Genomic DNA, 16304 nt, shown 5'->3' on the forward strand with positions numbered 1-16304 from the left:
GGCTTAACTCATTGAAGACATTCAATATTTGTTTTAAAACCAGTTGATTTCAGAACAATCCCACAACTGACTGCACAATTTGACCGTTCTGTCACTCACATAATGTGTGCAGAATTTGGTCCCAGTTCCTGTAATAACATGCAGATTGTAAGTGTACACAGAAATGATGACCTTTGATTTCATGTGCATAAATATTAGCACATTGTTTGATAGATGAACAGACAACTGCAAAATAACTTTATAATAGTGCTTCAACACCATCCTTAAAAACATACTTAGTTATAGTGATCATCTATGAACCAACATCTATGCAAAACAACAGGCAAAAACAAAAGAGCATAGGCCTACTCTGTTAACGTTTACATCACAGCCATAATTCAAGATGGTCCCAGCATGCACTGGGATAAAACGCTTAGAAACACTCAGTATTCTTCACTAGGTAATTACTGCTTTAAAGGTCACCTACAGTATCATGCTATTTTTAGGCAATAGCATAGGTTTCAGATACATAAAAACAAATAAAAAACATGTCTATGAAGTGTTTTGGTCAAAAAACCAAACACCCATTCTATATCCCTCTATTTCTCTTCCTGTAACAAAAGTGCTGATTCTGGGTATAAAGCTTTTTTTTGTTTTAAACTGAAAAAAATACAAATAAGAGGGGACGGAGCTTATGCCGGCTCATGCGGGACCTGGCAGATACTGTCTAAAATGCTGCGGTGATGAAACGCAAGGATTATTAGATCAAGGATTATTTCTGAAATAGTATGGAGCTCAAAGGGTTTCTCTCTTGCGGGTTTACCACAAGGTGAGTTACTTTTTATATCCTGCTTCTTACACATGCTCTCTCCAGTACAGCTTAGCTCTGAGTGTTAGCGATGCTTGCTAATGTAAACAAAGACTATTACGTCCAAAACACGGTGTGAATTGTTTCTGATACAGCAACGTTTCTGATTGTGCCGTGGGTCCACCATCCGATATGACATAATTTACGTCATATCGGATGGCATATCTGGATAAGCTCCGTTGTACCCCCGTTTTTAGAGATTTTCGTACGGAGGAATTTTCTGACACTTTGTGAGTTCCCTGACACACCGGGGACACATATTTATGTATAAAAGACATCAAAAAGTGCATTTTGCCTGATAGGTCGCCTTTAAGATGTTAAGATATGCCGATCGCAGCCATATTTGCAAAGTCTCCAATCAACATGAACTGCATGTTTTTGGGTGTTGTGAGAATTAAAGCTTAAGTAAACTCAAAGAGAAAAAAGGCTAAATTTAAACTTGTGAAACTTGAGTAGAGATTTAAACTCCAACCTTATCATGAGGCGCTTTCACGCCAAGTACTTTTCCCAGGAATATTTCCCGGAACATAATTCCCCGGAACTCTTTAGTTCCGGAACTAACTAGTAGATCGTGTTCACACCGGAATAAGTCCCTGAGGGAGGATTACGCAAATGAAGCCGCTGACGTCACTTCTTCTTCTGCTTTGGGTTTACTGGCAGGCCGCAAACAACTTCACGGCGTATACTGCCACCCGAAGTCCCAGAGTCCCCCGAAGTCCCGGGTAAATCGCCAGAAGCGCCGACACCTCCTCACCACTCCAGCGCTCCCACATTTAATTGTGTGTTGCCATAAGTTAGTCTCTCTCTGTTGGTGCGCTGGGCTAATGCTAATGCTAATAATGCGAGCAAATCAAATGGTGGCTTCACAAAACTTTTTTCTGAGTTTTACAGGGCGTGGTTTGCAATTCGCCCATCCAATTAGAAATTGGAACCTTTTCCTCCCCAGGAAAGTACCACCTCTTTAGCAGGGACTGAAAAGGGGTGAAAAGGTTCCCGAAAAAAGTTCCAGATATTTTTGGTGTGAACGCAAAATCCAAGAAACTATCGTAACATCCTGGAAAAGTACGGTGAAAGTGCTAATAGAGTGATTGACCTAACCAGCGTAGCTCAATTTTATACTAGATTGATTTTAACACCCCAAAACATCCAACCAAATAAATAAACAGCCAGACATGTCACAAACAAGCAATCGATATCTACTTTGAATAATGTAAAGAAGCGGAGCTTTATGGGCAGGTTGATTAAAAAACCACAAGACATATGACATGGTGAAAGTAAGAGGAGGAATGAAGGCTTACGCTGTGTTGCATTGTCCTCCACACAACCCTCTGGGAGCAGCAGAGAAATGAAGAAGAAAGAGATTTAATTGGACATCGGAGAAATTGTGAGACTGAGAGAGAGAATAGCAGCAAAAGAATGTCTATTAGTTAGTGAAGCAAAACATTTAATGATAAATGGTCTTGCTTAAATATTATATCCACCAGCCTCATCTGACCATGAGATTTAGTACCTCAAACATTTGTATCCACACCAATTTATTTCTGTGAAATCAGTTTAAAAATCTGCTGCCACGACTGATCCATGCAAAGATTGTGACCTGCATACAAACAGCAGCGTCATATGGAAAATTAGTGTAATTACAGTAGTTTCATTCAATGCAATCAGCTTGCTTTAGCAAGATATACATAATCACTTAAACACTTACAGATATATCAGATATGCATACATTTACACATGGAAATTCAGACACAGAAAAGATGAGTGTGTGATCTAGTGAGTAAGTAACTCACCTTTCTTAGAAGACATTTTCTTATCTCTTACGATGTAAGATGCTTTCACCTTTTTAGTAATCTTTTTCTATTGTACTTTTTAGATGTATGTTATGAAGCAAAGATGGTGGTTTGATTTGATCTTTTTAAACAGCACTGTATGTAAATATGGGTTGAATCCAGGAATGAATAAGGACATTGCAAAGGCTCTTGTCATGTTTCATAGAGCCAGTTTAGTGAATTTAATATGTTTTTTCCTTATATTTAGAGATTACATTTGGACTATACATTCTCCATCTTCTAATCTGGTTCTCTTCTCCCACATAGTTTCCTCTTTAATCCTGTCAAACAACTTCTACAGCAGAAGATTATCAACTGGGCCTTTTATTTAAAAAGACAATATATGATTTTAAAGCTATTTGCCAAATGAAGAGAGGATTATAATTTGGTATATGGATTGGTCAAAGGACACACTGCTTATGTTATGGTTTAATGATATCCAACCCATAGCCTGACATGTTGCTATTTCACTATTTCAATTTTTTAGCACCTTGAACCATTTTATAGCAATAGGGAAAATAAGCAAACTTGTAGGCTGCAGAGACCAGAGTTTGAGGAGTGGGTTAACACTGAGTTTACACCTTGTCAAGTTGAGGGACAACGTGTTGATTTGTACTGCAGCTTGGCACTGACAGCATACTCCTCATTGTGTTTCAGTTTCATGGGGATTGAAACAAATCTTTTTATAGCATACAACAAACAATATCTGAGGATTTGCCACCAGCCTAAGGTTTGGTGGCAATCTGTTTCAGCCCTGCAAATTCTGGGATATGGAACATTCACATTTTGTGTGATGAAGTACATTAAGTAATCTGTAGTATGTGGTTGGTTATGTTGTTTCAGAACGCACCAGTCTATCCAGGCTTGTTCCGGCTGCTGTGGTTGGCCTCTCTTCAGGAGTGTAGGGTCTGAAGCGACCACTGAATACATCTGAGATGCCGCGTGCAGATCTGCCAACTCCTGATTGTTTTGGCTGGCCGCACCCTTGGAAAACCTAAAATGACCATGGGACAGAGGGAGATCCAATGCAAAAGTCAAAGATGACACAGAGTAGACTTCTTGGGGAAATCACACAGCTTTTGCAACATTTTAAAACATGTTTTTCCATTATTATAAGATGTGAGCTCATTGCAGTACCGATAAGTTAAAAGGAGGTTATCAGCATGAGTTATACAGTGAACTAGGGCTAAGTCAATCTCTGGTAGAATATACATCCATCCTGACCCCCCAACAGATCTGGGTTACTTACACAACCAACATTTTTCCCTTTAAGGCTTCTGTCAATTTTGTCACAGCACAATTTCTGGTCTGTGATTTGAAATATAAAACTATATAGAGCCAGCCTGGAACCAGTGTTGTCTATCAGTGAGCAGTCTCCTTTCACAGGAAGTGTCAAATTGGTGGCAAAAAAGAGAGAAAAAAATCTTTGTATGCTGTTACCCCCATAAAATCTGGTGATTTTAACTTGAATTTTTTAGGTCAAAATCCTTTTTGGCCCATATCAATTAACACATAAATACATAGGATGTGTTGATAATCACATAGTTGTTTAATAGAACAATGTCATCCTGTAACTATGATACATTTGCCTTCATAAAATATAGAATTTCTTGTTCCGGTAATCAATGGGTAGTTCATAGAGGTCCACTGTGAGAATAGATTGTTTTCAGATGGCTTGTCTCTACAGGCTCTGACAGGGGACGTGCACAGGTACGGGCCATAGACTGGTACGGGCTAATGTTGCCCGGGCAATGGCCCGTTTGGCCTTTTTGGCTGACCTGCCCCTCTGGAGAGAGGGAGAGTTTGTTTTTCTTTTTTCTGTTGTGGCCGAATCAACATGATAAGCCCACAATTAGTATTGTAGCGTCTCGCTGCGGGAAACACACTTTGTCAGCGCTGTCATCTGCCGGTGCGATAAGACCACCTCAGTGTCGGATTTTGGAAACTTGATTTTGAGTTGTCTCATCATGGCAGTTAGGGTATAAGGGACAAACCAGGGGACTTTACTTCCTCTTGATACCGTCGGTTATTTACAAAAAAACACCTAAATATAGCCTGTTGCTATTGCTTCTGTCTTTCTTTGTCTTTTCATCTGTAAACTCCCTCAACGGGGCCGCTCGCTCTCTTTTCTTGATTGCCCTCTCACGGGTGAACAGTTCAATGTCCCGCTTCATTGTAGGATTTCTGCCATGTCTTACCACTTTAGTTTGACCATCTCTGTTACTAAGTTATGGAATACTAAATAAGTAATTAGATACCTTACCGCTACTGCGCTCATAAAGAATGATAAGAATAAGAATAATGCGTATTGAACTGGTTTAATTAATTAGTGAGTTTATTTAAGGTAATTAGTTAGAGGCCCTATTTTATCAGTATGTCTGGACTGCACAGCAGTTACAATGGTTAAACTACATTAGAACAGAATTGTCCCCATTTTGTCTTTAATAGTTACTAACATTAGATATTTTAATGAGATATGGACCGCAAAACAAAAAATGTCCCTGGTTTTCATTTTTAAAATCAACTCACCGAATGTAATAGTCGCCTTAGTTTATTTTGTTAGGAGATGTGAATTACTGTTCAATTTAGTTGATGTAATTTTTTTTCGGGGGGAGGCCCTTTTTCCAGTTTCGAGCAATAGCCCCTCCAAATGTCTGTGCATGATCCTGGCTCTGACGGCCCAAACAGCTCACCTCCAAAGCACACGGCTCATTAGCATTCCTCTCTGGCCTGTATGTGATGGAGCACTCTAATGTGCTGCATGGCTGTCAGGACAAGACGCTGTCTTTTCTCTAATATTTATCAATTCTTCACCATGATTACAATTCCACTATCTTGTACATCACGCAAGCAAACCGATTTTCAACAGGTCTGCGCAGCAGGAATGAAAGCACTGTACTTTTGGTCAAAATACGACCGTGGGGGAAAGATTGTAATCTCGGAGCAATCTGTCAGCCAAGCACAACCGTGCAGGGATAGAGCATCAAGTGCATAGACAATGGGTACAGTTGTAAATTGCAGCCCTTTTGATATGGAAAAGAATGTGACATTTAATTCAAACTGACCTTTGTAACTCTGGCAGGAAGATAGGCCAGACTACACCAAAGGGTCTGAATAAGAAGTTGAACTAAAACAAAAGTCTTTTGACGAAAAAGACAATGACTAACACTTCTGTGATTGATAACCTCCTGAATGAGCTGCTGGAAATTAAAAACTTACAAAGAATGATCAGCAAAATAAAGTCAAAAGAAAGGAAAGAGGTAGATTGTTGCTCACCTCTCTTTTAAAGACTCATCTTTATATGGTTATATTTCCTAATTATGTTCATAAAAAGTTACTGATGTGTTGAATAAACTCTTTCAAAATCGTACTCAAATGTTGAGCCAGAAAGCTCAGTTTGCAGCTAAATAATCGTATAGTTTTTTTCTGCATGCAGCGGTGTCATTTGACGAGACAGTGATGAAGTAGTATGAAAGGAATTACTAACAGATGTTTCAGTCTGTATAACTACTTTGTGCTCTATAATGTTTAAAAATAAATTGCATCATAGCATTACGACCATAGCTGATTGAGAAGACGGTACCTTGGCTGACACTTGCATGCTGTTGTCCTGCATGGTCATGATGGCATCAGAGATCTTGATGTCGACCGGCTCGATAACAGCTTCAATGTTGAAGGGTCCCTCCAGTCTGTCTGCCACCAGTAACATGGCATCTGTCATAACAGAGGACACATGTCAGCTCAGAGAAATATCAAACATTCACACATAGACCTTTAACTAATTCTGTTTACGCACACATCAATATGTTTACATCATGTCTGGGCATTAACAATACTCAGTGAAAACCCTCAGGGTTCTTTGCTTCATTATAAGTCTGACGGGAGGCTTGTGGTGCAGTGGTTGTGAGTTGGTGTTCGGATCAGGGGGTCACAGGTTCAAACCCCACTGCAGTCAGCGTGTCCCTGGGCAAGACACTTCACCCCAAATTGCTCCTGTGGGGATTGTCCACAGTATTGAGTATGTAAGTCGCTTTGGATAAAAGCCTCTAACAAACGACATGTAATGTAATGTAGGACATTGCTCTGAAGACTGTTTGCTCATCCAAATGTGTTGACAGTCAACAATCACAAACACAAAAGGAACCTGCAAGACATTTATCTAGACACTCAAACACACACTAAGTAAGAGATCTCTGGAGCAACCGAGGTGTTTGTAAGAGGATGTGCAACATCACGTATGAATTACATTTCAATGTGCTTAGCTTACAAATAGCTTATTCATAAAAACAAATCATTGACTTGCAAACATGCTAATCACTGCAGTTTAACAGAGAGCCACAACACTTCTGATTTATTCATCAATTTGCATTGGTAATTCTAAATTGTGAAAGCATATCAATGAGATATAAATGTACGCCTATGTATCATTCTTGTACTCTAATTACTTAGAGTACTTTAATAACTTTACATATCAGACATTCAGTGCTTGACTTAGTTCTTTCTGGCAAATGTGAATTCACTAACACACCAAAAGCATGCACTTACTTTGCATCACCAAAATACATCACTCAGATCCTCTGACGCAGGTAATTCACTTAGGTACAGAGTTGTAATGATTCTCTGCTTTTTTGTCAAAACCCTAACTTATGACTTTGCATCTAATCATGTCTTTTGAAAACAATACAATAAAAACCAAGGAATATTCTCTGGTTTTATTAAAATGGTCAAAACAAACCAACAACAATCACAGAGACCATAACCTTATTAGTGTGAATAAGTCTCGGCATGAATCAATACCTAAAACGGATAACCCACCAAACTGACACTTTGCATTTTTCATTATAACTTTGTGATATTAACATCAATACAGAGGAACGGCTCTATTGATCGTGTCGGATAGGGAGGTATCAGTGGTGAAAATGTTTGTGTGTTTGTGTTTGATACTACCGTTTAACTCTATCTAATCTCCCCAAAAAAGTCCAGCAAGTCTTGTTTGAGGTGTAGTTAGTGGTTAAGTGGTGAGGGCAGGGAACAGTGATATCAATAAGACTTCATCTCTGTGCACTGACATTAGCAGGGATGTGGATCAATAAGCCAAAGTATAGTCACACCTACGGGACCTGTTCCCTATGAAAGGGCAGCAGAAACACAGTTCCTCTACCACTTAAGCAGAAGTAGAATTACATCATAGGATCGTAGGACCGCAGGTCATCAACTAAATGTTGATGCAGAGTGCTCATTGGACTCTGTGCAGCTCTATGGGCTGAGTGGGTGATTCTTGACGGTATAAGCAAGGGCCCAACCATTGGAAAAGTGACTGCATCTCATAAAAACTGCCAAAAGAAACCTTGCAAAACGGTTTCTGTTGACATAAGACCAGTTATTTTGAATAGAAAAAAACCCTACCTTGGACTAGGGCTGCACGATTTGGGGAAATAATCTAATTGCGATTTTTCTGACAGATATTGCGATTCGATTCCCGATATTTGTTTTTAAGCGACCCAACGGAAGTTTATTGTAAAATGTGGCCATATCTCTGGCTAGGAAGGTTGCATCAACATGCTCCCGTCTCTAGCACCCCTGCAGCCCGAGCTACGAGTGAAAGAACTAAACTTACGTGAAACTTCCGTTGGGTTGCTTTAAAGTCAAGCTTAAGTTTAAGATTCACCCTGTAATAGATGTAAAACATGTGATAGAGCATTACTAACCTGACTCAGATCTAGGAGAGCGCCATTGGAAGCCATTTGGAAAAGGCAGGCACTTTCAAAAATACTTGGCAGGTGATTGGATCAATCTGTCTATTCACATTATATCATGGGCCACTTCTGATTGGTTAACAATGGCTGGTACATGTGGAGCACAGCACTTCTGATTGGTGTGGATGACTGACATACAAGAAAATAAATAAATAAATAAATGTAAATTAAAAAAAAGAAAATCGCGATTTCGATTTAAAATCGATTAATCGTTCATCCCTACCTTGGACCTATTATATTATCCTATTTGTTTCCTTTTTAAATGTATATTTGTTTTACTGATTTATTTTAGACATTTCATTTAAAAAAAAAAATGTATTCAGTGAGACAATTCATGTGAGATGAGACAAGACAAGCCAATGAAATACAAGGGATCAACACTCCAGGATAAATCATGCATCTTGTACACTGTAAAATAAAAAAGCAAAGGTTTAATTATAGGATATTGAGGTTGTCTATAAGAGACATTTCTGTTGTGAAGTATTCTTGTGTGTGTTAAAGTGTGCATATAGAGGGGCTTTTTATTGAATATTACATACATTTCAGGCTGAGTTTCGCTGTGTCTCGCTGTCTCAGGCTGAGTTCAGGCTAACAAATCCGCGGAGCTGCGGCTGAGAAAAGATAAGGCTGAGTGAGTGTGTGTGTGTGTGAGGAAGTGACGTAACGGCTACGCGGATTGGTCTAAATGGACCAATCTGCGTAGCCGTTACGTCACTTAGACCCTTACGTCACTTGGTACCCGCAAGAAAAAAATGGAAAAATAAAAATCTCCAACAAGGAGTTCTGGGACAGGTCTTTTCTGTGTTAGAGTTTTACTCCCTACAGGGTGTACTTTGAGGATTTGCGACTTTGCAGACCATTTACATGCAGAAAAAGCTACATAACACACAAGGGGACGGGTAATAACCGGAAAAGCATGACATGGGACCTTTAAAAACATCCTCAGTGAGCTGTGAGAACTACACTACAATAAAATCACTGCAAGACCTCTCTTTACAAAAACGACAAAACAAATACTTTCCTTCCTTTTTTTAAGGCATTACTTGAGTTGTTTTCCTGATCTGCTACCCTGTGGTTCAGATTATGTTTAGGTAGCTGTGATTACTTGGTTACGCATAAAATATGACTTGTGTACAACTAACAATTAATGGCTGTTGGTAGGCGATGCAACACATCTTATCTTAAGCATCTTCGAGCATAAGGAAAAGCACAATAAAAACCCCATGTATTATTATTATTATTATTATTATTATTTTCAGTGTCAAAGCTGAACACTTTGTACTGCATTCATTGTTAAACCAAAGTTTTTACTGAGGAGCGTTTAACATGGTAGGAAAACTTAAACTTAAACTTGTTCAGTAAGAAAAAGCTTAGGAGACTTGTTAAATTGACAAATGAGATCATTGGGGTAAGTCGAGTATAGCTATCACAATTACAGTATAACAGGCAGCACTGAGGAAAGCCAATACCTAAGACTGCCCTGACCAGCCGCAGCAGAATGAGTTTGAGCTCCTGCTCTCAGGCCAACATTTCAGAGTGGCTGTCATGAGACCTAAGGAACATAAAGTCTGCCTCCTCTCAGCGGCTATTGACAGGGAAGGATATTAAGCTCACCCGCTTGACTGAGCCAAGTGATTTAGAGGACAGGTGAGGATAGAGGAGAGAGCACTAGCTCGTTTAAACAGAGGTGAATAAAAAGCATAAAGTTTAATACTCAACCCGGTATTGCCAATTAGCATTGAATTAAGTTGTAATAAAATCAGGAGGCCTGTCTCAGCCAAGCAGAGCAGGGCAACCATCCAATGCAACCCAACCTCATCCAAAAAGAGCTGAATACAATTACTCAAACACACATTTGTTGTATTTAAGTGAATGTGTAAACACAAATCCATAGAGAATATTTGTAGAAAGTTCATAAAAACTGTGGCTTAAGTGTCATGGACAGAAACTTGGCATAGGACAAGATGATTCGATTTTGGTGGTCATTCCAATCTGGATTAGACCAGATCAAAAGATTCACATGTTTAGGAATGAAATTATTGGCAAGAGCAAGAAAAAAGTGTTAATATAGCACCAACATAGATCTGCATGATATTCTCACAAAGGGAAAAATTGAATACTTATTATGATCAACAAAGTCAAGTCAAAAAATAATATAAATATCAAAAGAGAACAACATGTACTAATGCATTTACTGTTCTTGTACTCCTTAAAGTAAAGTGCATGTCTGATTACTTATGGTAAATTATTATTGTGTGCTCATGTATTGTTAATAAACAACTTGGTGAATTTGTTGTTCCTAATCTCATGTCCCATATGATTGGCATTGCAGTGATTGATTGACCAATCTAATTTTGTGAAAAATGGTACAGTATATACTGATTAATAAAAGACAGGTGTTTATCATCTTTGAGGTCAAACATGTTCTTGCTTTTATATCATACAAATCAGTATAAATCTACTTATTCCACAGGTATATAAAAAAAACATATAATGTAAGACTTTCATACAACCATCCACAAACAACAACCAACATGTTAAACCTGAAACGACTCTCCTAAAAACACCACTTCATTTTTAAATGAAGAGAATCTTGCGGACTGGTATAGCATTTGTAGGAAATAAAATCAATATATGTGTGCCGGAATAAAAAATTAATACACTGTGTTATTCTAAAACCAGATGTTCACTCATCTCGACTTCCGGTTTTGTGAGTATTATCTCCAACTTCCGCCTTCGCAGAGTATTATTGTTTGTAGTCATTAGCATGAAGCAAACAGTATGTTATGAATGAGAATATGAGGAGAGTGACTTGTGGCGTTACATATTAAATACACAAAGTCTAATGCTCCTTATTGACGTTATTAATCACTCGCGGGAGACGATCTATGCCACATCACCATAAAGCCAAAGAGGAAGACGCTAAGCCAATGGGAGAAGACTACAGATGATAATATGGGAAGCCAACAGGAAGTCTCTTTTCCAGCCGTCCCACCACGACCGCGGAGAGAGAGCACACTCGGGCCCGAATCACTCATTGCAAATTCATTGTATCAGTGTACCATTGTTTTTTTAAACACTATTAACTTGTAAATAAGCTTCCTGGACTCTTTTCAGCTAATCCTAAACTCAGGGCTATAGAATCTTACACATCTGAGATTCTTGGACAAAACATAGATTATGCTAACTTGTTTCTTCAACTTTTTCTAATACAAGCCAATGCTTTTAGGGGGTACTGAGTGAATAGAGCTGAACAGACAGACCCCCACTCCTCTGTCTGCTAGTGGCTCCACCTTTGAAGAGCACTCCTGTTTGTTTACTCCCAAGTCCCAAATTGGGTGTGATGCTTGGTTAGATTTCCATCAGAAGCTGGCTGGAGGTCAATGCGGGGGGCCAACCCGAGTCCTGTGAAGTCTTCAGCTGCCTACGTTTAGCAGAGTACTGCTCTAATACCACCGCATAAAAAAGCCTCAGTGGAATACAGTAGAGAGAGAGAGAGAGAGAGAGAGAGAGAGAGAGGGGACATTGGCAGCTACTCTGTTATTCATTCTATGAAAGACTCAAAGACCTTAAATGATAGCTTCAGCTGAGTTCTGACAACCTATTTTTCATATAACTTAATGAATATTTGATGGATTGGGAGCATGAGTCAGCCATATCAATTGCTTTGAGAAATTGTTACTTCTACATGCTTACTAAATAACTTTTACAATTGTGTCACATAAGGGAACGTTTAAAACAAATGATGAGCTGTTGATGAACAGGATTTTAAATACAAATCCAATGTACCCATAAGTCATGGATTTCCAAATCTCTGTGATCAGATCAAATAAAATGGGCATGAAATTAGATATCATGTTTCTGCCTCTTCAAATGTAGGTTTACTATTACTTCCATGCAGAGTACTTTTGACCTTTTGACAGTTAATTCCAAAGAGAGACAAGTATTTTCAAAAAGGGTTTTGAGTAAAAATTTGACTTTGGGTATGTCATTTTNAGGCTTGCAGACAATAACAGAGGTTTATGTTAAACCTTTTGGCTTTTATTTTATTCAGATTGTACCCAGAGAAAACCCTGTGGCTCTGGTTAATTAATGGTTTTAATAACGCATTACTTTATACTCTCTTTATTTGATATTGACATTCACTGACATTTCAGTATTGTGTAATGATTAAATAATTGTTTTCTCTTTGGTATTAACAAATAAACGATTTGCAACGCCATTCATCCATCTCTCCATTGACCGACACAGTGGGATGTATTGGCCTGGTGCTTTACTGCTGGCTGCATGGTGCCAACTTTCTTTCTTTTTTAGCTCCAGGCTGCACGCTTAGTTATTTTCTAATGGAAAACTCTATTTTTTCCCTTCACCCAGAGGGATTTGGAGACACACAGACAATTTACCTGGAAAGTCTCTTGTGAAAAACTTTATGTGAAATGTTGAGGACAAACAAAAATCTTTCTTCAAATCACTTATTTTATGACATTATTATTAACTCTCATAGGAATGTCTGCCCTCAAGTCCCAGCGGCTGAATGTATTCCTTTTACTTTTGGTTGCTCAGTCAATACAATGTTGATGCAGTGAGCGGTGCTGGAGTGTTCATTGAATACACCCACACCAAGGTACATTTCCGTCACACTATTCAATTCATCCTGAGTAGCGACTTATAAAATCAGTTATAATAAACATCCTCTGGTTTCCCGGCCAATGCTGAGAAACTTCATACTGGAGGTTAAAATATTGACCAAAACAACGTTGAGAAAAAGTGCGTCTTTGCCTTTTTTATTTCATGTACCGTACTATTTTACTGATTTGTTCTGATCAACACACATTGCAGTGTTCCTTCAGATATGAGTTTGTAAAGAAAAGGGAGTTAACGATGATTTAACTTGATCATTGGCCAGCACTAGGATCACAAGAATTAACCAAGTGGAATGAAAAACAAAACAGGAAAGAAATCATACTGAGCTCTGCATGACTGCTCTGGAGTTAATGGGAGGACCTGATTGTCAAAAATGCCCATTGATTTAGAGTTGCAATGATGAAAATGGAGGAAATAACATTTACCATCTGCTAGTGCAAACTGCAGCACATGTCTGCATAGTGCATACAAACTAAGTATCCCATAATATAAGTTGACAATCTTTCTACATTTCCGGCTACAGCTGATTTTCCAAAGCAGGGGTTAGCGTTTTCTTTCCTTGCAGCGCAGAAGGACTATTGTAATATCACAGGATCACGCTGGAAGTGCCAAATTACAAGATCCCCCAAAAATACGTCTTGTACGGCTTCAAGTATGCGTTTGTGTCCAATCAGTGTCCTCTGAGGAGTTCCTGGCAGCTAATAAGTCTGTGGTGTAGATGTGAGTGAGGGAGCCTGTGATAGACAAATTGCACTTGTGACAAAATATCTTACAATGATATTCAAACAGTCAAGTCAAGTCAGTTTCTCTGCATATATGTCATAGGAAGGAACAAGGGAGTTGATGAAAGCATTGAAGATTCAAACTTAAAATGTAATTGAGAAATTACATGATGATGGCATTCAAATGAAAGGAAATGTTATACAACACTTTATAAACCATACCAATCTTTTATATGACATAGTGAACATGGCAAGCGTACAGTTGTTGATTCTTAAGTAACAAAAACTGCTCTGCAACTGCATCTGCGATGTGGGGAGCAGCTCCATGTCATGGAGACATCACTGCGTCACTGGATAAAAAGTGTCAGGGACACGGCTCCATGCTTACATGGTTTTCTACTTTGACAAGCTGAGAGGAAAACTACTATGGCTTTGTTCAATGAGGGAAGGTGTCGACTAAATTCTGTACAGCAGCATGGCTCTTTGATGTGTCTCTACTGCAGTCTCGTTTGTATCCCAGTATATAATTACTTCTCAGAACCTGCCAAGATTTCATGGAGTGCATAATGGAGATCGTTCCAGTTCAAAATATGAACACTGAAGATGACAAACATTTTAAATATTTCTGCATTTTAAGTTTAGCTATATCAATTATATTGCAAGGAAACTAACTGTTCTCATTCATAACACTCCATTCGATGTCTCACTATGGGATGCGCCTCAACGCGTATGCAAACAGAAGCATCAATCTCATTACGCCAATCCTGATTGGCTGGTGATCTTGACGTCTACGTCAGGGAATCCACCCACCCTATAAGTAGCTTGCGCTACGTCGCAGCGTCATTCAAACACCTCTTCTCGCTTCAGAGCACATCTTGAATTATCAGTAGCCGGGCTAGCTTAACGGTCCACAGACTGAACCCAAAGCTAACATTCGGTCGACGGGCGCTTGCCGGTTACTTTTTTGCTTTGCAAGAAGACTGAACAATATTAACACACCAGTTAATATTGTAATCTGCCTCACCGTTTCTTTCTTTCGAAATTACGATAAGGTTGGATTTTTTCTTCAAGCTAGTAACATACCTGTTGCTAGTTTTTCTTCCCTCCACACCGACACCACAGTAGCGAGGATGTTCTCTTTTCTCTCTCACACCAGAGGAGACGGAGATAAAAACAAAAGGTATTAACACACCAGTTAATATTCTTTAAAGAATAAAATCTACGCCGTCGCTTTTTCCTTTCGGATTAACAACAAGGTTGGATTTTTTTCTCGGCAACGTACCTGTTACTAGCGTGTCCACTCCACGCCGACACCCCGGTGAACAAAGATGGACCCTTCTCTCCCTCACACCAGAGGAGTCAGGGACTCGGAGGCTCGGCTATGCGGCTGCGGGTTTAAGATCTCAGGCACAGACTCACACCAGGTCTGCTCGTCCTGCCTCGGGCTGGAACACGCCCAGGGGGCTATCGATAACCCCGGCTCGTGCGGCCATTGTGCCCGCTTCACCATTAAGAGCCTCCGCCGACGGCTAGCACGCCAAGCTAGCTTGTTGGGACAGGACCCCCTCATGTCCGCCGCCAGTTTCGACGCGTAATATACCTGGGCAAGCCTAATAGCGACTGACTTTGCCCAAGGACGGGATACGGCCATTCGCACCCCAAGAACGAGACCACCAGCTTCGGGGAGCCAACCTCCACCCGGACGGTGGTCGCCGAATTACCCGACCTACGCCTCGTCCGACTCGGAGAGTGTCATGGGGCAGTGTCAGGTCCCTCCTCCGGGGACCTAACCCCGGAACAAACGACTTTCCCACCAGGAGGTGCTCTGGGGCTGTGTGAGGAGGCGTAGAGGCCTTTCCTGACCTCTCCCGACGGAGAAGCAGGAGCGACGAACCCGTTAACGAAGGGAGCATCGCTCTAGACCTACAGAGGAACGGTGAAGTCCGGTACCCTACCAGGCTCGGAGCCTAGGTCGACAACTGTGTGCCGGACGTTCGAGGGTAGTGAATCCGTCCTGCTTCGGACCACACGAAAGCGGGCCCTCTACGCCTGGTTAGCGAGGGACGAAACGTCGGACCGGCTACTTTTTTCTACAGTAGGAAGCACGAGTAGGTTCAGGCCTGTCCTCCTTGAGTCTCCGTAGAGAGAAGGAGGTATATCAAGGTTGAGGTCCTGAGAGGCGCCCTACCTTGGTACCACTCCTAGGTCAACCCTGGGGTAGAACTGTGTCGCGTCCCGAGAGCGAGAGCACGCCGAGAAGCAGGCGGGTGGCCTGGGTCGGGGACTTGTGGCCGCGCCCCGGAGGCAAGTCGCCGACGCGACAATAACTCGGGGGTGAACTGTGTCGCGGCCCCGAGGCGAGAGCGCCGAGAACGGGCGCTGGCCTGGGGTCGGACTGTGCCTGCGCCCCGAGGCCAAGTCACCGACGGCGACAATAACTCGGGGTCGGACTGTGTCGCGCCCCGAGTTAGAGACGCCGCCTGGGTGTACAGAACTAACGGCCGGC

General features: G+C 40.6%; 1 protein-coding gene across 1 annotated transcript in view; it reads right to left on the reverse strand.

Annotated features, from left to right (window-relative positions):
• Nucleotides 1-2076: 2076 nt before the first annotated feature.
• Nucleotides 2077-16304, reverse strand: part of LOC104963110 (glypican-6-like) — a 26757-nt gene continuing 12529 nt past the window's right edge. Inside the window, exons 2-4 of the mRNA XM_010791669.1 lie at nucleotides 6260-6390; nucleotides 3527-3670; nucleotides 2077-2175 (exon numbers count right to left, since the gene is read on the reverse strand). Coding sequence (XP_010789971.1) covers nucleotides 2089-2175; nucleotides 3527-3670; nucleotides 6260-6390 — 362 coding nt within the window. The 3' untranslated portion in view covers nucleotides 2077-2088. The remainder of the gene's footprint in view (nucleotides 2176-3526; nucleotides 3671-6259; nucleotides 6391-16304) is intronic.

The sequence above is a fragment of the Notothenia coriiceps genome, unplaced genomic scaffold, assembly GCF_000735185.1.
Source record: "Notothenia coriiceps isolate Sejong01 unplaced genomic scaffold, NC01 NC01_scaffold00035619, whole genome shotgun sequence".
Classification (NCBI taxonomy): Eukaryota; Metazoa; Chordata; class Actinopteri; order Perciformes; family Nototheniidae; genus Notothenia; species Notothenia coriiceps.